The following is a 21,783-nucleotide window of genomic DNA, read 5'->3' as shown; positions in this document are numbered from 1 at the left end:
TATTTTTGAAGCATCCAGACCAGCTACACTGTCTCACTTCCTCCTGATTAGGTTATATATTATTCCATAAGAATCTGTATTACCTTGGTGATGCTGTGTATTTCCCATTGCCTCTCACCAAGGGAGCATAATGTCAGTCAATAATCAGCATCACTGATGATGTTAGAGAATAGGTGAGGGAGGTGTCGGTCAGATCTCCCCATTGTAAAGGCTGCCTGTTGTAATGAATGAAAAATCTGTGGGGCATGCTTGAGAGAAGACTGGTTCTTAAATACTTAATACAGAATATCCAAACTTAAGACCAATGTTGACTTGGTATTAGGTATCACTCCATGGCTGAAATATGACACCTACCATGTCCTGCATGATTCCCTGCATGTTCTTTTCCTAAGGTTGTAGAGGGCATTAAGGCTCACCCTAAACTCCTCCTTTACAAAGCCTACAGAAGTCTGCAGGTCATTCTCATAGCTTTATTTTTATTTTATTTACCAGCACACATAATATTGTCCTGGCCTGGCCTCAGCCAAGATTTCTGACTCTTCTTAAAATTTACACTGAAACTTCAGAAAGTATACTAAAAAAAAGTTAAATATATCAAAGAGGAAAACCCTAGACCAGTAACCCTGATACTTAAAGCACAAAATTGCATTAGGTAAATTAAAGGTTTGCTTCTCAGTCTGTCAGTATGATGACTAACATAGAGCCTATACTGTTACACTGGAGGTGGGGCAGTCTTTTCCTTGTTGGCTACCACAAAGGACATGAACTTGAGAAAGCAGGACAAAAATAGTCCTATCTGCAAAGCCATGTCGGTCATTTTTGATAAGTCAAAATACTCACTGCTTTAATTGAAAATTATTGCTCTGGTAATTAGTGTAAGAACACACACACAAAAATGATGACTATTAACCATGGTGATGACAGTGCATAGCTACCAAGCTACCCAGTTGTTTCTATGTCACAGAGGGTCAGCTATGTGGAATTCCTGCGGAGTTCTTTCTGTATTGCTTTCCCCACTCAATTACAATTTCCAGGAGAATAGGGAATTGTCCTGTTTGATACCCAGCGTGCATAAAAAGTGTCTGACACACATTGGGTGTCCAATAATTACTGGTTGACTGAATTCATCACCCAAAATATCTGTGTTCTTCAAGGTTGGGTCAAGTCAACACAAAGCAATTTCTCAGCATTTCAAAGCAAAAGATTTAAACCTGTGATCTCCACTCCCTTTAAATTTAATTACAAAATTTGTTTCTCAGGAGTGTGTGAGTAAAAGGGGGACTTCTTAGTGTCTCTGTCTCAACCTCCAACAGCTTAGCTTAGCAAGTCATTTTAATGCCGGGGTTCTGCCAGGAGGAGACAAGAGAGCCCCGGGGTGGTGTGTCGTCTAGGGGATTTACAGGTGGTTGAGAGACAAAGGGCTAGGGATGTACACCTGCTAAGTGGTCCCAAAATGTTTATCTTTGAAGAGACATTAAGTTTCTTATTAGTCTTCCGGTTTATTTACAAGAAATTTACTGCTCTGATTCCCTCCGAGGATAGCAGCTTCCTGGTCTGGGAGCATATCAGTTAAGACTGCCTGCTTTGCTCCCAAGGTGGGCAGAATCACTGTCTGTTTGTTAAAGAGTATGTTAAGAAACTTACTTTTTAACTAATTGCCTTTTAAAATGCAATCTTATCTTCAAGATGGAATCCTTCCTGTTTTTACTATGTTGTTTTGGACTTGCTAAACTGCCCAGGTTACAAATCACTTGATTGGGGCAGGAGGAGGGAAAGCAGCACCTGGGTAAAGTAAAAAAATAAGCTGGGTCCCCCACCCCAGCAGGCCAAAGCAAATCCCACAATGGATTATCTTGCTTTGTTTTTTCCGGAGGCCCTCACCCTACTCTCTCTCTAAACCAGTGGTCCCTGTCTCAATTTCAGGGCAGACAGGTTTCAAGGCACACCTCTGCGTGACAGATGAGGTCATGATTCTACCCCTCAAGGTCACTCTATAATTTGTTTTATTTTTTTTCCAAAGCAGAAACCAGGAAGGACATGTAATATTCCATTATCCCTTCTTCAGTGGTATGTTTACCTCCTTCCAACTTCTCCATTGCTGAGCTCCTAACAGTTATGGGGGGGCAGCAAAGTCTGAGGATTTTTAATAAAAAAAACAAAATTTTCTTAAATACTTAACATTTTTTTCTGTATGTGAGTTTGTCCTGAAATATTGTGATATAAAATTTTGATTTGCTTAAGTATACAACAACTAATCAAAATAAATGATTTCCCTATAAACTTTAGAGCATGTCTTTGGTTCCTGTGCAGGTGATTTAGTTTCAAGGAAGCTGAAAGAATCAACTAGTATGCATGTTCACTTGGGTTGGGACCCTCTGAATTCAAAGGTGAAAGTGCACAGTGGAGAAGGGCAGAAGGGTGGAAGAAAGGCTCTCCTCCCAGAAGAAAATAGCAGTAAGAAAAATTAAAACTAGGAGAGCAGTAATTTGTGCTTATGGCATGCTAATTACTTCTGTTTGCAGCAGTCCTGTGGAGTAAGAACTATTATTTCCATTATGCAGGGGAGGAAACAGGCTCAGCAGGATTGTGACATGACAGTAGTAACAGGATGGAAAAAGGATTTGAATGGAGTGTGTCTGACCTCCAAGCCATGCACAGGGATTGCTTCCCAGGGCACAGCAGAATGAAAGCCTGCTGTTCACAAGTATCATCTGGCAAGTTTCCAAGGACATCTATGATCATTTCTTAGAATGTTTATGGTAGAAGGCAGGTTAGGGCCTGGAAGATCACTGCCACAGAATTCAGACAGGGGATTCCCTATGCTTTTCTTAAACAGCTTTTGATATCATGCAGTCCTTTTATTATCTTTGTCATTCTCCTTGAATCTCTATCAAAGATGACACAGTCCCTAATATTATGGATACAGTACAATTCCTAAGGGGCATCCATTTTCAAATAGATGAAAAACTTTGCTCTTGTAGGTGAGACAAATGAGGGATACTGGGTATAGCCAGCCTTCAGTGGGGCCACATTAGATTCTATTACACTATCTGCTTAGACACACAGATCTAATGACTCACCCTTTCTCCAGTCCTCTTGCAAAAAACTAGGGGGAAGAAATGCCCATGTATACAAAACTGTTATGTTTTAACTTAACACCCAGAAAGGAGTAGGTTTACATTTATCAGGCCTAATTTTATCTAAGTTTCATAAGACTTTATGGGGAGAAATCCTCTAAAACCAGTATTCATGCTGGCAAGGGCAGCTTTCCAAAGCCACGTTTCAGATGCTGCATTTCTGCTGTCACAGGTCTTCTTTTTCAGGGCAGACAGGTTTCAGGCACCTTCCTCCCACATGCCACCAGACACATACAAGAAAAACATTCAAAACCAGTTTTTTAAAAGCCATCGTATATTTTTTCTTTCCTGTAAATTAATTTACCCTTAATGCAGATGTGGTTTAACTGTTGATGAGCAAATAGCAAGAATTCCTTTATACAGGAGTTTATAAAGGAATTATACTGTCTTCCAACCACAGCTCAGATTTAACAATCCTTATTATTGGCTTCTAACCTTTTTGGAATTCAAGAACCTAAACTGAATGAATGCATGAAAAGGTGGACTGATTAAGGTTGCCAAGTTTCATTTTGCAGTTAAAGAAAACAACTCATAATACACACAATCATTGTAACTTCATAAAGTAGAGGACAACATAACAGAAGAAAACATGCAAGTTCATAGGCTGAAGAATTTTTAAAAATCATAAAGTCAGCTTACGGAATTTAGTTTATTTACATTAAAAAAATCATTGCCTCATTCTTTTTTTCCCCTCACTGTGCCACAAGTCAGTAAAAATTCTATTAGAGACACGCACTAGTCATGGGATGAACATTTGGGGACCACTGATCTAAGAGGAGTCTTTCCTAATGTATCCTCCCTCCACCACCAGGCAGAACTAATTCCCTTCTCCTTTCTCCTCAAGCATTTTGTCAGTATTGCTGCTACATCACATGGTTTCAAAATTATTCCTGTTAATGTTTATCTAGTAACTAGGCCACAATGTTCTTAAAGGCACAAAGATTGTGTCTTACCCTTTAATCCATTTACAGACCATGGCACAAGCCTGGAATACAGTAAGCATTCTAAGAGAAGTTATCAGATTAATTTGTATGTGAGTCAGTCAAATCAAATAAAAAGTTCTCTCCCTAGACACAACTGATCATCTTATGTGCAAACTGGCATACCACACCTCCTTGAAGGGAGATCCCAGAGATGTAAAGAAAACTCTAAGAACATACAAAGACCACTGGCATAAGCAATGGCTTGCACATTAAAATTGAAGTTGAAATAATTAGTTGACACCATTGTTCTGAAAAACAATATCGGCTAAGAAATTGGTTTGGGGTTGTGTTTAAACATTGATAGTGACATCGATATATGCATACTTCCATGAAAATGGAATTTCTAGGTGCAGAATACAGTAAGAATCCTCAAAATGTAGGATAACAGCCAGCAGCAAATGAAATCCTTTTTGTTCATTTATCTAGGTGGTTTATTGGCAAGTCATGGATCTGTTTTCTGAATAGTGAACACTGAATCTGTAGTTCCCTGATGCAGGAAAAACATGTCCTCATTTATTCCCCTGGCAAAATTTGGCTACAGTTCAACAATGCAGTAAAAATATGTTCCATGAAAATATCTTTATGGATTTTCTCATTACACTGACAAATGAGGGGTGGAATTGCCTTCAGAGAGGCAGAATCACCAAAAGCTTTTACCCTTTATACACCTACATCCTCTATGAAGCAAAGAACGTAAAAAGTAAAGGGAATTAAAATTATAATAGTTTCTTGCACTACCAAATTCAGAGAATGTAAGCATACATTGTGTTATATTAGTTATTATTTTTAACTCCTGAGTGGTACCTGAACGTTAAATCATTTAGTGTTGTAACCATCAAATATAGATTTAACTTCAGTAGTGATTAAATAAAGTTGCAAGGCTATGCAGAGCTTTATGGATAAAAGTGTGGCAGCACTGCCATAGCAAGCAGGGTCAGAAGATGAAAACCAGAAACCCAGAACATCACTAACATCACCCTCGCTGGTGCTCATTCACCTAGTCTTCACGATGAAAGGAATGGAAACAGCTCTGGGAGTTCATCTTGAGCATGTTTTAATCCAGGGCTTTTGCGAAAGCAGCATCACACACAGGCTCAGCTGGATCGTCCACTCACTGTGGTCGGCAGCCTTGAGAGGGTCCTCATAGGTCCCCATCCCTGGAATCCAGGCCCTCCTAAATTTTACCTTGGTTTGTGTGACTCACATGATATACAGACATGATTGCATGTCACTTCTGAGATAAAGTTATGAAAGACATAAAAAAAACACATTAGACTTCCAGGTTGTCCTGGATTATCACCTTAGGAATAATGTAATTCCAACAAAAGGAAGGCAGAAGAGGAGATCTGAGTCAGAAAGTGATCTGAAGGTGCTAGTCTGCTGGCTTTGAAGATGCAGGAAGGAGCCATGAGTCAAGGAATGCAGACAGCTTCCCAGTGCCGGATAAAGCAAGAAAATAGATTCTCCCCTCAAGACTCCAGAAGGGAATGCAGGACATATGAGCCCCCTGAGGCCCATTTCAGGCTTCTGACCTCTGGATCTCTAAGCATGTGTGCTGTTTTAAGCCACTGAATCGGGGGTGACTTGTTACAGCAACAATGGCAAACTCATTTAAGTGCTACCCTTGGTGATATTTGCCAGCTCTTGCTGGCATTTTCATTAATCCTTACAACACACCTTAGATTTTTAAAAGTTGAAGCTATTAGGTGCCATTTGAAAGATTTCCCATCTAGTAAAGAGAAGAGAGGATTTGAACTCAGGTCTCCCTGACTCCAGCTTATACTCATTTCACAAAACCATGATACCTTAAGAAGGGATAAAGTCACAACCCAGATAGTGGACCTGAGGAATTCTCTAAATCTTCTGATTAGAATTCCAGAGCCCATTATTCCTGACAAAAACTGGATACATAATTCAAAAGCTATTTTTAACATTCCTCTTTACTTTGTCTTTCCTTTTTCCTTGAACTTTTCTCTCTCCTTGATACTGCTTAAAAATAAAAGTAACATTTTAAGCTGAACCTAAATTTATAGCTTTCAACAGATTAAACTGTTCACTTTGTATCATATAATCATCTATAGTTTTATTTGTAGGATATGATTAAATACATTACATATTCATCTATAAATATTTATATATATAAAAATATAAAAATTTATTACTACTCACAGACACAATAAGTACAGATGGAAATTCTGCAATTATAAGGGTATGGTTTGCCCTCAAATCCATAATGAAAATGTGAAACTTTAGTTCTTGCTTTAATTATCATTGCAATGCATTTACCTGTTGCAACAAGCTACTTTTTTCTTAATTTGAAATGAGTTCATTAATTCATTATTGAACACCTATTGTGCACAGTGGTCACCATAACACAGTGCCTTTGAGTGCAAGCTCTGGGGTAAGATGGCTCTGCTGCTTCCTACTTACATAACCCTGGGCAAATACCCTCATTGAGATTCACTTTCCTTTCCTATGAAACAGATACAATAATAACACCTACCTTATATGAGTGTTATGAGGATATAGTGAGACAATGCATTTAGAAAAGGGGGTAGTATAAAGTTAAGCACTCACTACCTGTCAGTTCTTACTATATGCCAAGTCATGGGTTTATACTGGTACATAAAAGAAACATGGTCCCTGCCCTTGAGGAGCTTGTATTCTAGTAGTTAAGGTGTACAGGCATTCAAAGAATTATAGCTTTTAAGAAGTGTGCAAATCGGGGCCACCATTTTTGAGTTCATAGAATGGTGGGGGGATGTGTGTGGGGGGGTTTCTGCTAAAGTCTGCAGAATGGCCTCCCAAAACCCGACACCTATTGTAAAAAGTGCTCTAGACCCACAGCAATGCCTCAGTTTCCCTAAAACCCTTCCTTCCCTTTTTACCCTACTGGGGAATCCATCACAGATTTACACCAAATGGAAAACTAATCTTCAAGACTGTCTGATGGCTAGACAATAATACTGACCCTTCCCCCATGCATGTTAACCTTAGTATTCTAACATATCCACACTAAGAGAGATTTTTGATGTGACAGTCTCAGGTCCACAGACCTGAAGTCTTCTTCTTAAGGCACTTGAACCTCTAATGAAGCAACCCCAGGTACCTACTTTTCATATTCTTTGGCAATGTTAAATTCATGCACAGAAATTTCCTGTTAGCCAGGAGACTTTTGGTCCCCAATTTCGCAAGAATTAAGCTTTATTCTTTTTTCCTCTTATACATACTGTTGTCTTAATGAATTCTGTTGAGAATAGATTACTCATAAAATATGAGACAGATGTGAAAGCACCTATAATAGCCTTCGGCCCACAAGACAGGAACAACAACACATATTCTGTTTCTACCTTAGATGACTCATCCATCTCAATACATAATTCCAAATAACTTAATTTCAAAGAAGAAACTTTCAGCACTGGGATGGCAATAAAATAGGTACCTACTGCTTATGTACTTAGTAGTTACTTGCTTATTTCCTATCTAAGACCTATAAGGAAGTAGGAGCTAAAGGGGAGTGTGGTAGTCCAGCCTCTTCCCTCTAATTGCTGATTTTGGCAAAGGCCACAGTAAGTCACTAGCCTTCAGGCTAACCGCATCTCACACCCTCATGCAGGTCTATTTTAAATGTCCTGGCCAGCACCACTGAGACTCTGCTGGACCATCTCCCATGTTGTCACTGCTAACCTCAAATACCCACAAGGGTTTTATTGTCCACCCACAAGAACACCAGGCCAGTTTGGTTCCACTCTTGCTCACTTCCAAGTTAACCCTAAGGCAAGAAAATGACTAAACAGCTCATCATTCAAGAACTGCCTTTGCATTTTCGTCATCACAGAAAGCAGGTGTGTAGACAGAATAGGTATTTTTGCAGTGTTTTCTTCATGACATTTTAAAATTGAAGCATAGTTGATATATATTATACTGGTTTCAAGTATTCAACATAGTCATTCAACAGTTATCTACATTATTAAATGCTCACCCCACAGTTGCAGTCCATCAACATAGAAATATGTTACAGTGTTATTGACTATATTCTCCATGCTGTACCATACTATTTCTTATGCCCTCCCTTCTCTCTTTTCTGGTGCTTCTCTATAATCCTGGGTTATTTCAGTGCTACTTTTCTACACCTTCCAAAGTTGAAGTGTCGACAGGTGTTCTGGTGGCTAAAACAGATTGTGGGGGCAGAGCAGAAAACCCAAAGACCTGCCCATACCCTGGCCAAATGGCCATGTGATAACAGCAGCACTTTTGAAAGCAGACCTATTGAGTGGCCCAAAGGAACTCTATCTAGACAGGAAGAAAGCCAGGCCAGAGGGGAGACAAGGTTGGGATACTGAAGACTCTCCCCCAGTGATATAAGCAATTGGCTCCTCTGCAGAAGGACTTTGACTTTATTTATAACATACGCACCACTGAATCATACAACTTTGTGGCTAAAAAACACAACTTGCACCTCTAAATGAGTTTATTTCAAAACCATTACTTTGAGGAGCTTTTGATTCCAGAAATACCTTGGCATTGCTTTCAATATACATGACAAATTTTTTTGACTATATATAGTGGTGGCAAATACCAGTTTTTTGAGAGTAGAAGTTATTTTCAGAAATAGGCCATCAGAACTAAGAATAATAAGATGGGGGAATCATTTGGTATAAAATGAATGCTATTTTGGTATAAAAACCAAGGTGCTGGTTATAATAAAACAAGTTGGAGTTCTTGTGCAGATCCAAAAACAATTTTAAAATAATGGCAATGTTGGGGTGAAATAAGGATATATTGCTATCAAGTTGACAACTTTGAAGATGTCATATATATGGATGTATACAATCTGGAAATGTATTTTCACAATCATTAGGAAAAAATTGATAGACAATAGACAAGCTTAGTATAAACTTCATTTCTGAGTCCTCTTGCAGAAACTCATGAAAATCTACCCTTAGCATCAGTTAACTGGTCTCTTTGTCTGCAAAGTAGGGGCTAAAAGGTAGTGACACTCCTCATGGAAATTAAACTGATATCCTAAGTTTCTAAGACTTGCCAGTCTATTAATAACTTCTTAATATCTAACACTAGAATATATGGCACTTGGGTGCCTAAGCCTCCTATTCTCTAGGGGTCCTAAATCTAAAACAGACCCACTAACCTGGACATAATATAGTATTATGTCTATAATATTAATAATAACTAATACTCATACAGCCCTTATTACCTGCTATGTACTTTCTTAGCTTGTATGTATATCAGCTCACTTAATGCAACCTTCTGAGTTACTACGACTTTTATTCCCATCACACCTAGGAGAAAGCTGAGCCAGCAAGAGGTTGCCCAAGGCCACACAGTAAGCTGTAGAGCTGGGAATGAAACCCAGGCAATCAGGTTCCCACTAGGCTCTTACTATGCTATACCACCCTTCACTACCTCTGTGAGACAAGAGACAACCAGATACACAAATCAGGTACTCACCAGGGAAAGGGTGATGAAGCATACTTACAAAAAAATTTTTTTATTAAGGTATCAATGATAAACAGTCTTATGAAGGTTTCACATGAAAAACAATGTGATTACTACATTCACACATATTATCAAGTCCCCCCCATACCCCATATGCCAAGTCATGGGTTTATACCAGTACATAAAAGAAACATGGTCCCTGCCCTTGAGGAGCTTGTATTCTAGTAGTTAAGGTATACAGGCAATCAAAGAATTATAGCTTTTAAGAAGTGTGCAAATCAGGGCCTCCACTTTTTGAGTTCATAGAATGGTTGGGGGATGTAGGGAGGGGCTTGTTACTACTTATCTTCTCTGTACTACATGACCCCCCCCACACCATGTGTACTAATAATAATAATACCCCTCAATCCCCTTCTTCCTCTCCACCCACCCTCCGCCACCCCTCCTCTTTGGTAACTGCTAGTCCCTTCTTGGAGTCTGAGTCTGCTGCTGTTTTGTTCCTTCAGTTTTGCTTCATAGTTATACTCAACAAATGAGGGAAATCATTTGGTATTTGTCTTTCTCCATCTGGCTTATTTCACTGGGCATAATATCCTCCAGCTCCATCCATGTTGCAAATTGTAGAATTTGTTTCTTTCTTATGGCTGAGTAGTATTCCATTGTTTATCTGTACCACCTCTTCTTTATCCATTCATCTACTGATGGACACTTAGGTTGCTTCCATATCGTGGCTATTGTAAATAGTGCTGCAATAAACATAGGGGTGCATATGTCTTTTTGAATATGAGAACTTGTTTTCTTTCGGTAAATTCCTAGGAGTGAAGTTCCCGGGTCAAATGGTAACCATACTTACAAATTTATGGGAAGCTCATTTGAGAAGTAAAAGGGAGGGGGTAAAGTCAGGCAGATGGACCCACATAATCTGGGATGAAGGCCACATAGAATAGCCACAAGGAGTTCCAGGGGCAGCCTGGGACTGGGGAAGAAAAGCTCTCCTCTTAATTTAGTTGGAGAACAGAGGAGGCAGCTGGAAAGATCCAGGAATTATGAAGAACGAGTTTCTGGCGCTGTTTCGTGTTCATGAAGTCTTTCCTTTATTACATAGAAATCAGATAATGCAAGATTAATAAAACTCCACAATACCATTAACATGAGTTCTTTTTTCCAGCCCCTATCACTTGGTGAATTTCATTGGCTAGTAAGCATATGTGCTTAATCAGAGTAAACTGCTTAACACTAGGTAGAATAGGTGCAACGATGATCTACCAAAGGAAGCTCATAGAAGCCACTATCAATGGCTCAGTTTCCACAAGGAGGGGATATGTACGGTAGGCAAGTGAAGACACCTTTGAGATGTCTTCTGAAAGCCAACGCCACTCCACATCCTCTCATAGAAACAGAGTGAGTCTCAAGGAACGTTACGACTTGGAAGCAGGTCCTCTGACCCCAAGTCCAGTGCTCTTCCGCTTCTGCAGGTTACATTCTTTTTCCTTGAAACCATTCAGGAAAAACGAGACAGTACTGATTTCACAGCCCTTCAGAGCACAGAGTACTCTACCGGGGAAAGAATTCCTTCATCATAACTTCCTCTTGCTGTTTAGACCGGCTTCCTCTCCCTGGGACCTGAGAGGTGTCCAGACAACAATAGAAAACATTATCCGAGTTAATGCTCCTAAAATCTGCAAAGTATCAAATGAATGAGGCCACATACACTCTCGGATTGTCAAACCTTATCTTCTAGGCTGGGGCGAACTGCAGGGCATTTAAATTTCCCGTGGTGTGGGGAACCTAACCTAGGAGGCCTGGCCCACAGGCGAAGCACGGGTTTCGGCCACCAAACCGGCTAGCTCAAGGCCGATTCCCTGCAGAGGTGCCAAAGATTCGCGGAAGCCCGCCCCGGGCGGAACAGACCGTCCCTGGAGACCCGAGCGCGTGCGGATGCTAGGCCCGGCCCAAAGGCTTCTCCTCTTCCCCGCCAGTCGCGACTCCTAAAATGCCGCACAAACCCACCTTCCACCGCCCCCGGGCACAGTCACGTGCGACGAGCCGGTGGAACCAATGGGTGGCTCGATCCCAATGGAAGGGATAGTCTGACCCGCGTGACGTCACAAAGCTGGCGGGGAGTGCGCCGCTCTTCCGCCCCCGACCTCGCGGCCGCGGCCCGCTCTCCTCCCCGCCCCCTAGCCATTGCGCAGCCAATCGGGAGACGGGAAGGGCCCAAGCCGGAACGCGGAGGCGGGGCAGGGTGTAACCCGGCGGGGCAGGGAGTGGGCCGGTTCGGGATAGGGGCCGCGCTCCCGGGAGTTGCTCCAGGCTGCGTGGTAGGAGGCCCGGTGGCACCGCCGCGGCCGCCTCCTCGTCGGGGAGAAGCAGCGCCTCCGCTGCGGTGCCCGGTTCGTATTCCCTGCTCCCCGAGCCGTCCTGTCCGGAATCCTCCCGCACCCGCTCAAAGTTGTGAGGGGGGCCCCCGGCGCGCGTGGGGAGAGGCGGCCTCTGGCGTGCGAAGGGCGGGCCGGCGTAGGGGGCGACAGGGCTGCGAGGCTGCGGGCGGGCGTGGCGATGCCGGGGGCCGCCGGGGCTCGGGGTGTGGGCCTCGCCGGCTGCGTCCGCTGTCAGCGCCGCGGGCGCCGAGGGGACCAGCGGGAGGGTGAGCTCCGGGTCCGGGGGTCGCGGCGTCTGTGCCCGGGGGTCGCTCCGGCCAGGCCGCCGCAGCCCGCGCCCTGCCCCAGTGTGCTGGACTGCAGTCCGCGTAGCTTCAGGCCGGGTGGGGCGAGCAGCGGCCGGAGGATGCCGCGCCCGTGGGTTCTGCGCCCCGCCTGCATGGAGGAGCCGGTCCCGGGGCGCGCCTCCCCTCGCGTGTGGGCCCCCGTCACCTCGGGTGGCTGTGGTTCTCCCGCGGGGTGGGTTGGTTTGTTAGTTTCCTTCTCCCCACCCCTTGCTCCCGCCTCCACCCCCTCTTCCCAGCCCCATTCACTGGACTGGAGCTAGACCGCGCCCCCCTCCGCCGCGCCCCTCCCCCGCCCCCGCAGCCGTCCAGCTAACGAGCATCTCCGCCTTGCTTTCAATGGGCCGTTGCTGCTGTCGCCGCGGCTGCCCGCGCGGGTTGTGGATGTTGTCGGCTTCGTGTTGTGATGACAGGAGAATGTGTGTGTGTCCCGGGCCCAGACGAATTGGTAGGTATTCATTTAGCCACCGGCGTTGGGGACCCAGGAAGGATGATGACTGATTTTGTGTGTGGACGGATTTTGGCTAGGTTGCCGTGGAATTAAGGGGTGAGGTGGATGGAAAAAGGATAAAGGCTTGCTGGACCGGGATGGCTTTGATATCTTAGTGAATGCAATTTTCAGGTAGGGAAAAAGGAAACTAATCAAACAAGTGCTGGCTTGGGGTTTCGTGTCTTCCGAAAGAAACCAGTTTCTTCATTCATGGAGAGAGAACGGGAGCTATATGAAATAGCTAGGTTTTACCAGAAAATGCTGAAAAATCGCGAGGAGTCTTTATGCAGGGAGTTTAATGCAATTAGATTACATAAACTGAAGTTCTGACACATTTAATGACTAGTATAGCATTTCTTTTCATTTAAACCAAAAGCTTTGCAAAGCTAAAGAGCTCTAGAGTCGGTGCAGTAACAGCATTTTGTAATTAATGTGGTTCTTGGGTTTACTGAATGAAATGGAATCATTTCTTGTCACAGGCTTTGCCAGGCACATCAGTAAGACTGGATGGGTCTCTTTTCCTGTTCCTGGTTGCAGCGCGTCTCATTAGTCATTGGCAAAATCGGCCAAATCTGCCTAGGACTAAGGTGCTGTGTATAAAGGGTCTAGACCATGGGATAGGAACTTATCAGTGGACTTGTGACAAAAATAACTTGAAAATTTGCCGCTGCTCCAGTTTACCATCAAATGTACCTTCTTCTTATTGCCTAATCAAGAGCTTTCTACTTCGTTAATTTATCAAGTTTGTCAGCAGAAGTTTTGATTTCACGGGGTTTGTTGAATCATAGGATAGTCAGTAAGATACTCAGATTTTTTAAATGTTTATTTGTGGTTTGCGAAAGCATTTGAAAGTATTTTGACTTCTAAGGTTATCTGATCTGATGGAGAGAATGTATCACTGGTACTTGTGATGACAAAAGGCTCAGTGATCACTGAGCAGGGTTTTCATGAATTCCAACTTCCCTAAGAATTTATCTTTTGAAGGCCTGATGGAAACTGGTGGATTGGGATTCAGTCTCAGTCCATATGCTAAGCTTCTGAATAACTGAAAGATACAGTTGATAAAATTCACTGTTTTTTTAAAATCTTGAGGACTTTTGCCTTGAAGGAAAAATGTAGTATATTGTTTGAGTGAGTGCTTGCTGTTTGAATTTACGTATTATTAAAAGCATCTGCTGCATGAATTGGTGCTTTTGCCACAATATTTCATTTTCCAATCAACTACAAAAGCAGAAAAATTGCCACAACAAAGTAATATAAGGAAAGTGCTGATTTCTTGAAAACTTTTTCCTTGATTAGACATCATGTAACGGGACTCTGTTATGCATCTGTCAAACTCCCACTCCACACACACACATACATACTACTTCGATTCAATCTGCATTCTCTACAGAAACACACATTTCTTTTTTTCTGGTGAGATTAAATTTTAAAGTAAGCACAAATGCAACTTACATAAAGCTACGGAGAAAATTTCTTTTCATTAAGATTGGCATCTGTTTACATTTTTAATAATACAAAAATCTTTATACAAAACATGAAATAAGTTAATATATTCTCTTCATGCAAACCTAACAAGAGATATGGTTTATGTCTGGAAGCCAATGTCATGTGGTTCAACATTTGAGCACATCTCCTGGCTCAGTCGTGTACACTTAACCTTTGGATGACTTTCAGGTATTTAGTTTGAATGTTATTCAAGTGGTTAGTCTTAGATTCCTGTTCTTCTGGAATTTCTATTTTTCACGATTGCAGTTCAGAATGCTATTTAGTTATTGATCTTATTTCTGAAATTCTAGTCATTACCTTCTATTGCCTAAATCTCATCTTCAATTTTGTAAACAAATCCCTTCTTAAATAGTGCATTTAAAATAACGGTACTTCCTATCACTTGCAAAAGGTGTTCTGTATGACTGGCTTATGCAGTGCTTATTACTGAAGCAAACAAAAAGCAGTTAGTATTTAGTGTTTGGTTTTCTCTGGTCTCCAACATCCCACTTATCACTTCTCCAATTACTCTTCAAAAGAGGGTATGTGAAAATAATGTAACAGTCTCTGTGACATTTGTTTCATTTTTTTCCCTTAATTTTTCAACCTTAGGAAGGAAAAACTGATATTAAGATTCAAATGGTTTTGTTTTTTTCATAATCCTTGTTGTTTACTGCATTTGTTTCCTTAAAGTATTTCTAAAGCCTATTTCTTTATAACCCAAATATCTACTTTGAAGAGGTACCCCAAGAATAATAATCCAGGGAAATATATATCATTGAGGAAGAAGAGGGGTTTTATTCTTGTGTTAATTATCTGGATTAATGATATGCATCATTAGGTTTTCTAGGTAAATGCCCAGCAAAATATTTTTAGTGTCACATAATGAGTGTTTCAGTTTTTATCCATTGCATTACTGTACTTTTTTTATACAAACCTTAGACTATTATTCTACTCTTGTTGCTTTCTGAAGACAAACAGATACTTTTTTTTAATGTAAAAGAAAATATTTTTCTAGGGGTGACTTCTGTTTGGGATCCTTATTTAATAAGATGAAAAATTACTTGTGTAGCTTTCCCTTAATGGCTAATAGTAGGGGGAAATGCTAGCAAATAAATTAAATTCCAGAACTGAGACCATTTACATTACTAGCAAAGTTTTAGAGCTACTAGTATAAAGTTTTTTTTTTTATTACAAAGGGCCTGGTAAAATTAAACAATGAATAAGTGAAACCTGCATTTAATTTCAAAGCCTCACCTCAACAAACACAAAGGCATGGAATCCCTGAAGATGTTTTAGGGAGCATCTGCTCCTATGTGTTCCCTTACACTTAGGAAAGTGAGGGCCAAAAGGTAAGCTGATTTTTCAGGATTATTTGGCAAGTGAGTGGCAGACCAGTGTCCCTAAGGTCAGCAAATTGGCACAGTGGTCTAAAAAGCACAATGTTTGCAGGATCATCCACTGGGATGCAGGAAGGAATATTGAAATTTCTGTTTTTATTCATTATGTAGAATTGAACATTTTATTAATACAGTAGTGTATGTGTGTAACTTAAAATAATTCATGACCATATATATGTTGGGGATGCATCCTAACACCTTTTTGGTGATAGTCATGTATAATCAAATGTCACCAATGGACCACAGGTCTAGAAACAGGATCTTCATAATGGGAGAAGTCCTTGTGCATTGTGGGAGATCCAAGGCCTTTTTTTAAGGATAGAGAGGGAGAAGGGTGATTGGCCAGGTAAACTGCCACTGCATAATGTTATATAACCATCATCATCTCAGCTTACCCCAGCCAAATCTATTTTGTATTCTGCACAGTTTGTGCTGCACACTGAAATAAAAAGAAAAAAGTAAAGCTAGACTACTGTGCAGTCCTGGCTCCATAAATGATTGGGAATTGTGCTTAGTAGAATATACCCCGTAGAAATAGGGTATGATATGTGTATAAAATACAGTGCCTCCTAGCACAGGGCTTAGCGTGCAGATTCACCTGCTAAATATTTGTTATAAAAGCAAAGATAGATTAAGTCATCTGAAATGTAACTCTTCTCTTTGTGTGTAATTTGCGGTCTAGGAATTCCAGTCAAAAGTTCCAGCCTGCCCCTGTTCTCTGATGCCATGCCAGCACCAACTCAACTGTTTTTCCCTCTCATCCGTAACTGTGAACTGAGCAGAATCTATGGCACTGCGTGTTACTGCCACCACAAACATCTCTGCTGCTCACCCCCTTACATTCCTCAGAGTCGCCTGAGATACACACCCCACCCTGCATATGCCACCTTCTGCAGGCCAAAGGAGAACTGGTGGCAGTACACACAAGGAAGAAGATATGCTTCCACACCGCAGAAATTTTACCTCACCCCTCCTCAAGTCAACAGCATCCTAAAAGCTAATGAATACAGTTTCAAAGTGCCAGAATTTGATGGTAAAAATGTCAGTTCTGTGCTTGGATTTGACAGCAATCAGCTGCCTGCAAATGCACCCATCGAGGACCGGAGAAGTGCAGCAACCTGCTTGCAGACCAGAGGGATGCTTTTGGGGGTTTTTGATGGTCATGCAGGCTGTGCTTGTTCCCAAGCGGTCAGTGAAAGACTCTTTTATTATATTGCTGTTTCCTTGTTACCCCATGAGACTTTGCTAGAGATTGAAAATGCAGTGGAGAGTGGCCGGGCCCTGCTGCCCATCCTGCAGTGGCACAAGCACCCCAACGATTACTTCAGTAAGGAGGCATCCAAATTGTACTTCAACAGTCTGCGGACTTACTGGCAAGAGCTTATAGACCTCAATACTGGGGAGTCAACTGATGTTGATGTTAAGGAGGCTTTAATTAATGCTTTCAAGAGGCTTGATAATGACATCTCCTTGGAGGCTCAAGTCGGTGATCCCAATTCTTTCCTTAACTACCTGGTGCTTCGTGTGGCATTTTCTGGGGCCACTGCTTGTGTGGCCCACGTGGATGGTGTTGACCTTCATGTGGCCAATACTGGCGATAGCAGAGCCATGCTGGGTGTGCAGGAGGAGGATGGCTCTTGGTCAGCAGTCACTCTCTCTAATGACCATAATGCTCAAAATGAAAGAGAACTGGAACGGCTGAAATTGGAACACCCGAAGAATGAGGCCAAGAGTGTGGTGAAACAGGACCGGCTGCTTGGCCTGCTGATGCCTTTCAGGGCTTTTGGAGACGTAAAGTTCAAATGGAGCATTGATCTTCAAAAGAGAGTGATAGAATCTGGCCCAGACCAGTTGAATGACAATGAATATACCAAGTTTATCCCTCCTAATTATTACACACCTCCTTATCTCACTGCTGAGCCAGAGGTCACTTACCACCGATTAAGGCCACAGGATAAGTTTCTGGTATTGGCTACTGATGGGTTGTGGGAGACAATGCATAGACAGGATGTGGTTAGGATTGTGGGTGAATACCTAACGGGCATGCATCACCAACAGCCAATAGCTGTCGGTGGCTACAAGGTGACTCTGGGACAGATGCATGGCCTTTTAACAGAAAGAAGAGCCAAGATGTCCTCAGTATTTGAGGATCAGAACGCAGCAACCCATCTCATCCGCCATGCTGTGGGCAACAACGAGTTCGGGGCTGTTGATCACGAGCGCCTCTCTAAAATGCTTAGTCTTCCCGAGGAGCTTGCTCGGATGTACAGAGATGACATTACAATCATTGTGGTTCAGTTTAATTCTCATGTTGTAGGGGCATATCAAAACCAGGAATAGTAAGTTCAGGAAATTCTCAAATAAAATAGATTTAAAGGGCAGGTAGACTTCCAAAAGATACTCATATAATAAACCTTTCCAGTGGGTCATTCTAAGCATTTACCATTGATACTCTAGCTAGTTAGGTACTCAAAATTGACTTTGCAGGTGGTAGGATCATGAGTCTTGTTCTGCCTAACTTAGACTTCACAGTATCTGCACTTGAGGCAAGTCACTTCCTTATTGCAGATGGTTTGTGACATTGGCTTTTATCAATCTGGGAAAATCAGGATGACCTGGCAAATAGATCTTGAATAGGCCAAAAGCAAGGCTCTTGCTGGACATATTCTTTTGGTCAAAGGGGAGAAACATTACTGTTCACACTTGCAGACCCATTTCGCCAGTAAGATTCCAATGTATGCAGGAATGTTTACTTATTGCATGATGTCCTAGATATACAATCTATGCATTATTCATATAAATGTATTTTATTTAGCCTGAAGCAGTTTTCAAATCCAGTACTTTAAGCCATAAATGACCGAAAACCAAGCAATCTGAATTTGTAAGTGTTCATAATTATTTGACTGGAATACTTCTTAAATGGAAAAACTACTCACTTCCCACTTCTAGTTACTTAATGTGATTGAAACATTTTCTATTTTGGCACATACTTGAAGATAATAAATGTTTTTAGTTTTATCTACCCTTATATTGATGTCAAATAAACTTTTTTAGTTTGTATTAATGAAGAGCTTTATTTAGTTTGAAATAAAAAGATCGAGAATTCCAAGAAGAGACAGATAAGTTCAATGATTGTCATTTGTAGCCACTGGCACATCACGCTTACCATGTAATCCCCAGAAGCCTCACATGTGTTGTGTATGGTGGGTAGACTGCTGCCAGGAAATCGTACTTCTCATTTAGTAGTAGTAAGAATCTTCATCACTTTTGGAATTTAAAGGATAACATATTAAATAAGTTTAAATAGCAAATTGGGGAGTAAGTTTAAAGAGTACCTTCAGGTATTGAGACTGGGGAGGAAGTTGGTGTTTTTCTCCACTTAGACACAGGTCAGTTAAAATATTTGGTTTAAAAATTACTAAATGCTTTAAATATATTATACCTTATAAATAAAAACGTTAAGATATATACCTGAGAAATTTTAAAAGGTAACTTTTTTGCATGCCTGATGCTTAATAGGACACTTAGTAGCATCAAGTGTTGTTTGCAGCAGTCTCCTAATTATATGCAGCCCCTTCTAATGCTGTATTCAAGTAAATGAAAGTAAATATATTCAAATTGGCTATTTGGGAGCTTATTTGACATGCATCCAATGGCATTTTGTTCCTGTGTTTAATGGTGATATGTGTACAGCTGTGCATATATTTTCATCACTTGCTCTAGCATCACTGTTAAAAGAGTGGCTATGACTATGTTTAATATTCATATAGATTTTAATACAAAATGTGATCAGCTTTCCCTTGTGTAATTTAAGTATTTAGAAGTCCTTTTGGATTTCTGTAGAATATAAGCTTGATGTTCAAGGACTTCCTCGGACTGTGGACACTAAAGCAATGTAGAACTGATTATAAAACTTGTTCCAATTGAAAAATAGACTCAGGAAGATTACAGCTCAGAACATCATATGTTTGTTTTTTGAGGTCATTTTTCCCCCATGTTTGTTTTTTCTTAAGTCAGCTTGGAACTTTTCTTCCAGGAAGCATTTTGGAGCAGGAAAGCTGTACTATATATTTATTTCTAAATGTTTTAAGAGACTTCATCTTTCAATGAAATACATGTAGATTGCAGTAGCAATTAAAACCCATTTTCAGGCTGCTATTTGAATTTTTTCTTGAATACCACCACTCAAGGGTTCTATATTATTATTACCTGAAGTCTCATCTCTGTATGTATATAGTATACTATATATAAAATTAGTTCCTGTGGTCATGATCAAGAAAAATAATAATTATTGCACAAGAAACTTGGTCTGTGGTCCAAAGCCAGTCTACTCTCTGTAGACATGAAATGCAGTGTGGGGTGACATGGAAATGAAAATAATGGGATGTTAGAAGTCTGAATGTACTATCATATAAAAGAGTTGTGGTTTTATGGTAATTGGTTGATACTGTGATGTGATGTCTAGAATTAAATAATACATGTAAATTTTCATGGTCTTCAGCCTTTCTTAAACTTTTTAAATTTAAACTTTCTAACATGTATCTAACCTGTATTATACTTAATTAGTGGCCCATAATATTTATAATGTACCCTTAACTAGTTAAATGGAATGGTGGTATGGTTCACAGTACTTGGTAGGAAAATTGTGTCTCATAAAAGATGTGTCTATGTGAAGACCTGTGAAAAGTTTGTAACATAGAGAGTGGTAAGAGAAATGCCCACAGTGAATTAAAGCTTCATAATCTGCTTTCTGACTGCCTGTGGTGTTTCTTCAGTAATAGTAAGATTCATTAGATGCTTTATATGGTGGTAGATTATACTTAACTTTAGAATCCAGTAGATAAATAGTACTTTTAAAAACACCTAAGGTATAATTTATATTCCATAAAATGCACAGATTTTAAATGCATAGTTTTTAATGTAGGGGATTTGGTAAAAACCCCAATAAACTTGCAGAACTTTTCCATTACTCCAGAAAACTCCCTCATGCTCCTTTCCAGTAAATCTCTCCACAACTATTGTTCTGACTAGTATCACCATAAATGAGTGTTATAGAAATTGATATAAATGAATTTGTATGTCCTCTTTTGTATTTGAACTTTGTTCTTTTGATATTCATTTATGTTGAGTGTACTCGTAGTCTCTAATTACCAAGTAGCATTCCACTGTATGAATATATCACAATGTATCCATTGTTGATAGGCATTGTTAGCCCCCTCCCTTTTTCCTTTTAAAGCTAACTTTTAGATTAGCAATTCTCAGGAATACTATCTGGTTGAAGAGTAGTTTTAATTTTGCAAATACAATTACAGGTGAGTTTATGTTCTGTACCTTAATGGTAGGACTTTTTTTTTTAATGCCTTTAAACAAATGTTGAAATTTTTTCATGTTGAAAATTTGGAGGGATTAAGGAGTGGTCCTTGCTATCGACCTCTCTGTACCTCTCCCACTGAGAATTTTGTTGAGTTCATTAAGTTTACATAATTGAGATAATGACTATCCTATGAGAAAAAGGGCAAATTATGTCGTGGTTTTTGATGATCTTGATTTATGTCTCCATCAGCCATTGCTATGATTAGGGATAAGGAAGGAAGTAGATTAAATGCTGACTGTTAAATAGAACTGGGATGGCATGCTGACTTGAGTATTTCTGCTTTCACTAAATATATTAACACTACCTACAATGAACCTCCCTGTTCACTAGTCAAACACATGTCTGAATATGAGTTATTGTTAGCTTTGTTGTTGGGTATAGTGAGGGTCACAGTAACTGTTATCCTTAGTCTGTAGGTAAAAACATACCTTAATTCTAACTTTTTTCATAAATAATAAAACAATTGCTATTCATTACAGGATTTCTCAGATCTCTAAGAGCTGAGTCCTGGATAAGCTGGGTGAATGAAGACATTTTAATGGTATCTAAATTGACTTGTTATAGCATGAAGGTCATTTTCTTTTTCCTTTCAGAATTTACTTTGAAAGCCAAGCTTAATCCTACTAAATCCTCTCTGCCTGGTTCGTATGACAAACTTTATACCTTGGATTGAATCCTAAAAATATACAGTATTGTTTTCTAAGTAGCTCTGAAATTACAGGTCTTCAA

The 21,783-nt window shown here is 40.5% G+C and overlaps 1 protein-coding gene across 2 annotated transcripts; it reads left to right on the top strand.

Annotated features, from left to right (window-relative positions):
• Positions 1 to 11,795: 11,795 nt before the first annotated feature.
• Positions 11,796 to 20,427, top strand: PDP1 (pyruvate dehydrogenase phosphatase catalytic subunit 1). 2 transcript variants are annotated; one of them, XM_036933110.2, is made up of 3 exons: positions 11,796 to 11,970; positions 12,716 to 12,750; positions 16,363 to 20,427. In XM_036933110.2, exons 2-3 carry the CDS (start codon positions 12,720 to 12,722, stop codon positions 18,018 to 18,020), a joined length of 1,689 nt encoding a protein of 562 aa, XP_036789005.1. In that variant the 5' UTR covers positions 11,796 to 11,970; positions 12,716 to 12,719; the 3' UTR covers positions 18,021 to 20,427. The 2 variants fall into 2 exon arrangements, with proteins under 2 accessions (XP_036789005.1, XP_036789013.1); XM_036933118.2 differs by lacking the exon at positions 12,716 to 12,750 and having other exon boundaries at positions 11,813 to 11,970.
• Positions 20,428 to 21,783: the final 1,356 nt, after the last annotated feature.

Source organism: Manis pentadactyla, chromosome 3 (assembly GCF_030020395.1).
Source record: "Manis pentadactyla isolate mManPen7 chromosome 3, mManPen7.hap1, whole genome shotgun sequence".
In the NCBI taxonomy this organism is placed as follows: Eukaryota; Metazoa; Chordata; class Mammalia; order Pholidota; family Manidae; genus Manis; species Manis pentadactyla.
This window is presented reverse-complemented; position numbering and strand designations above follow the sequence as displayed.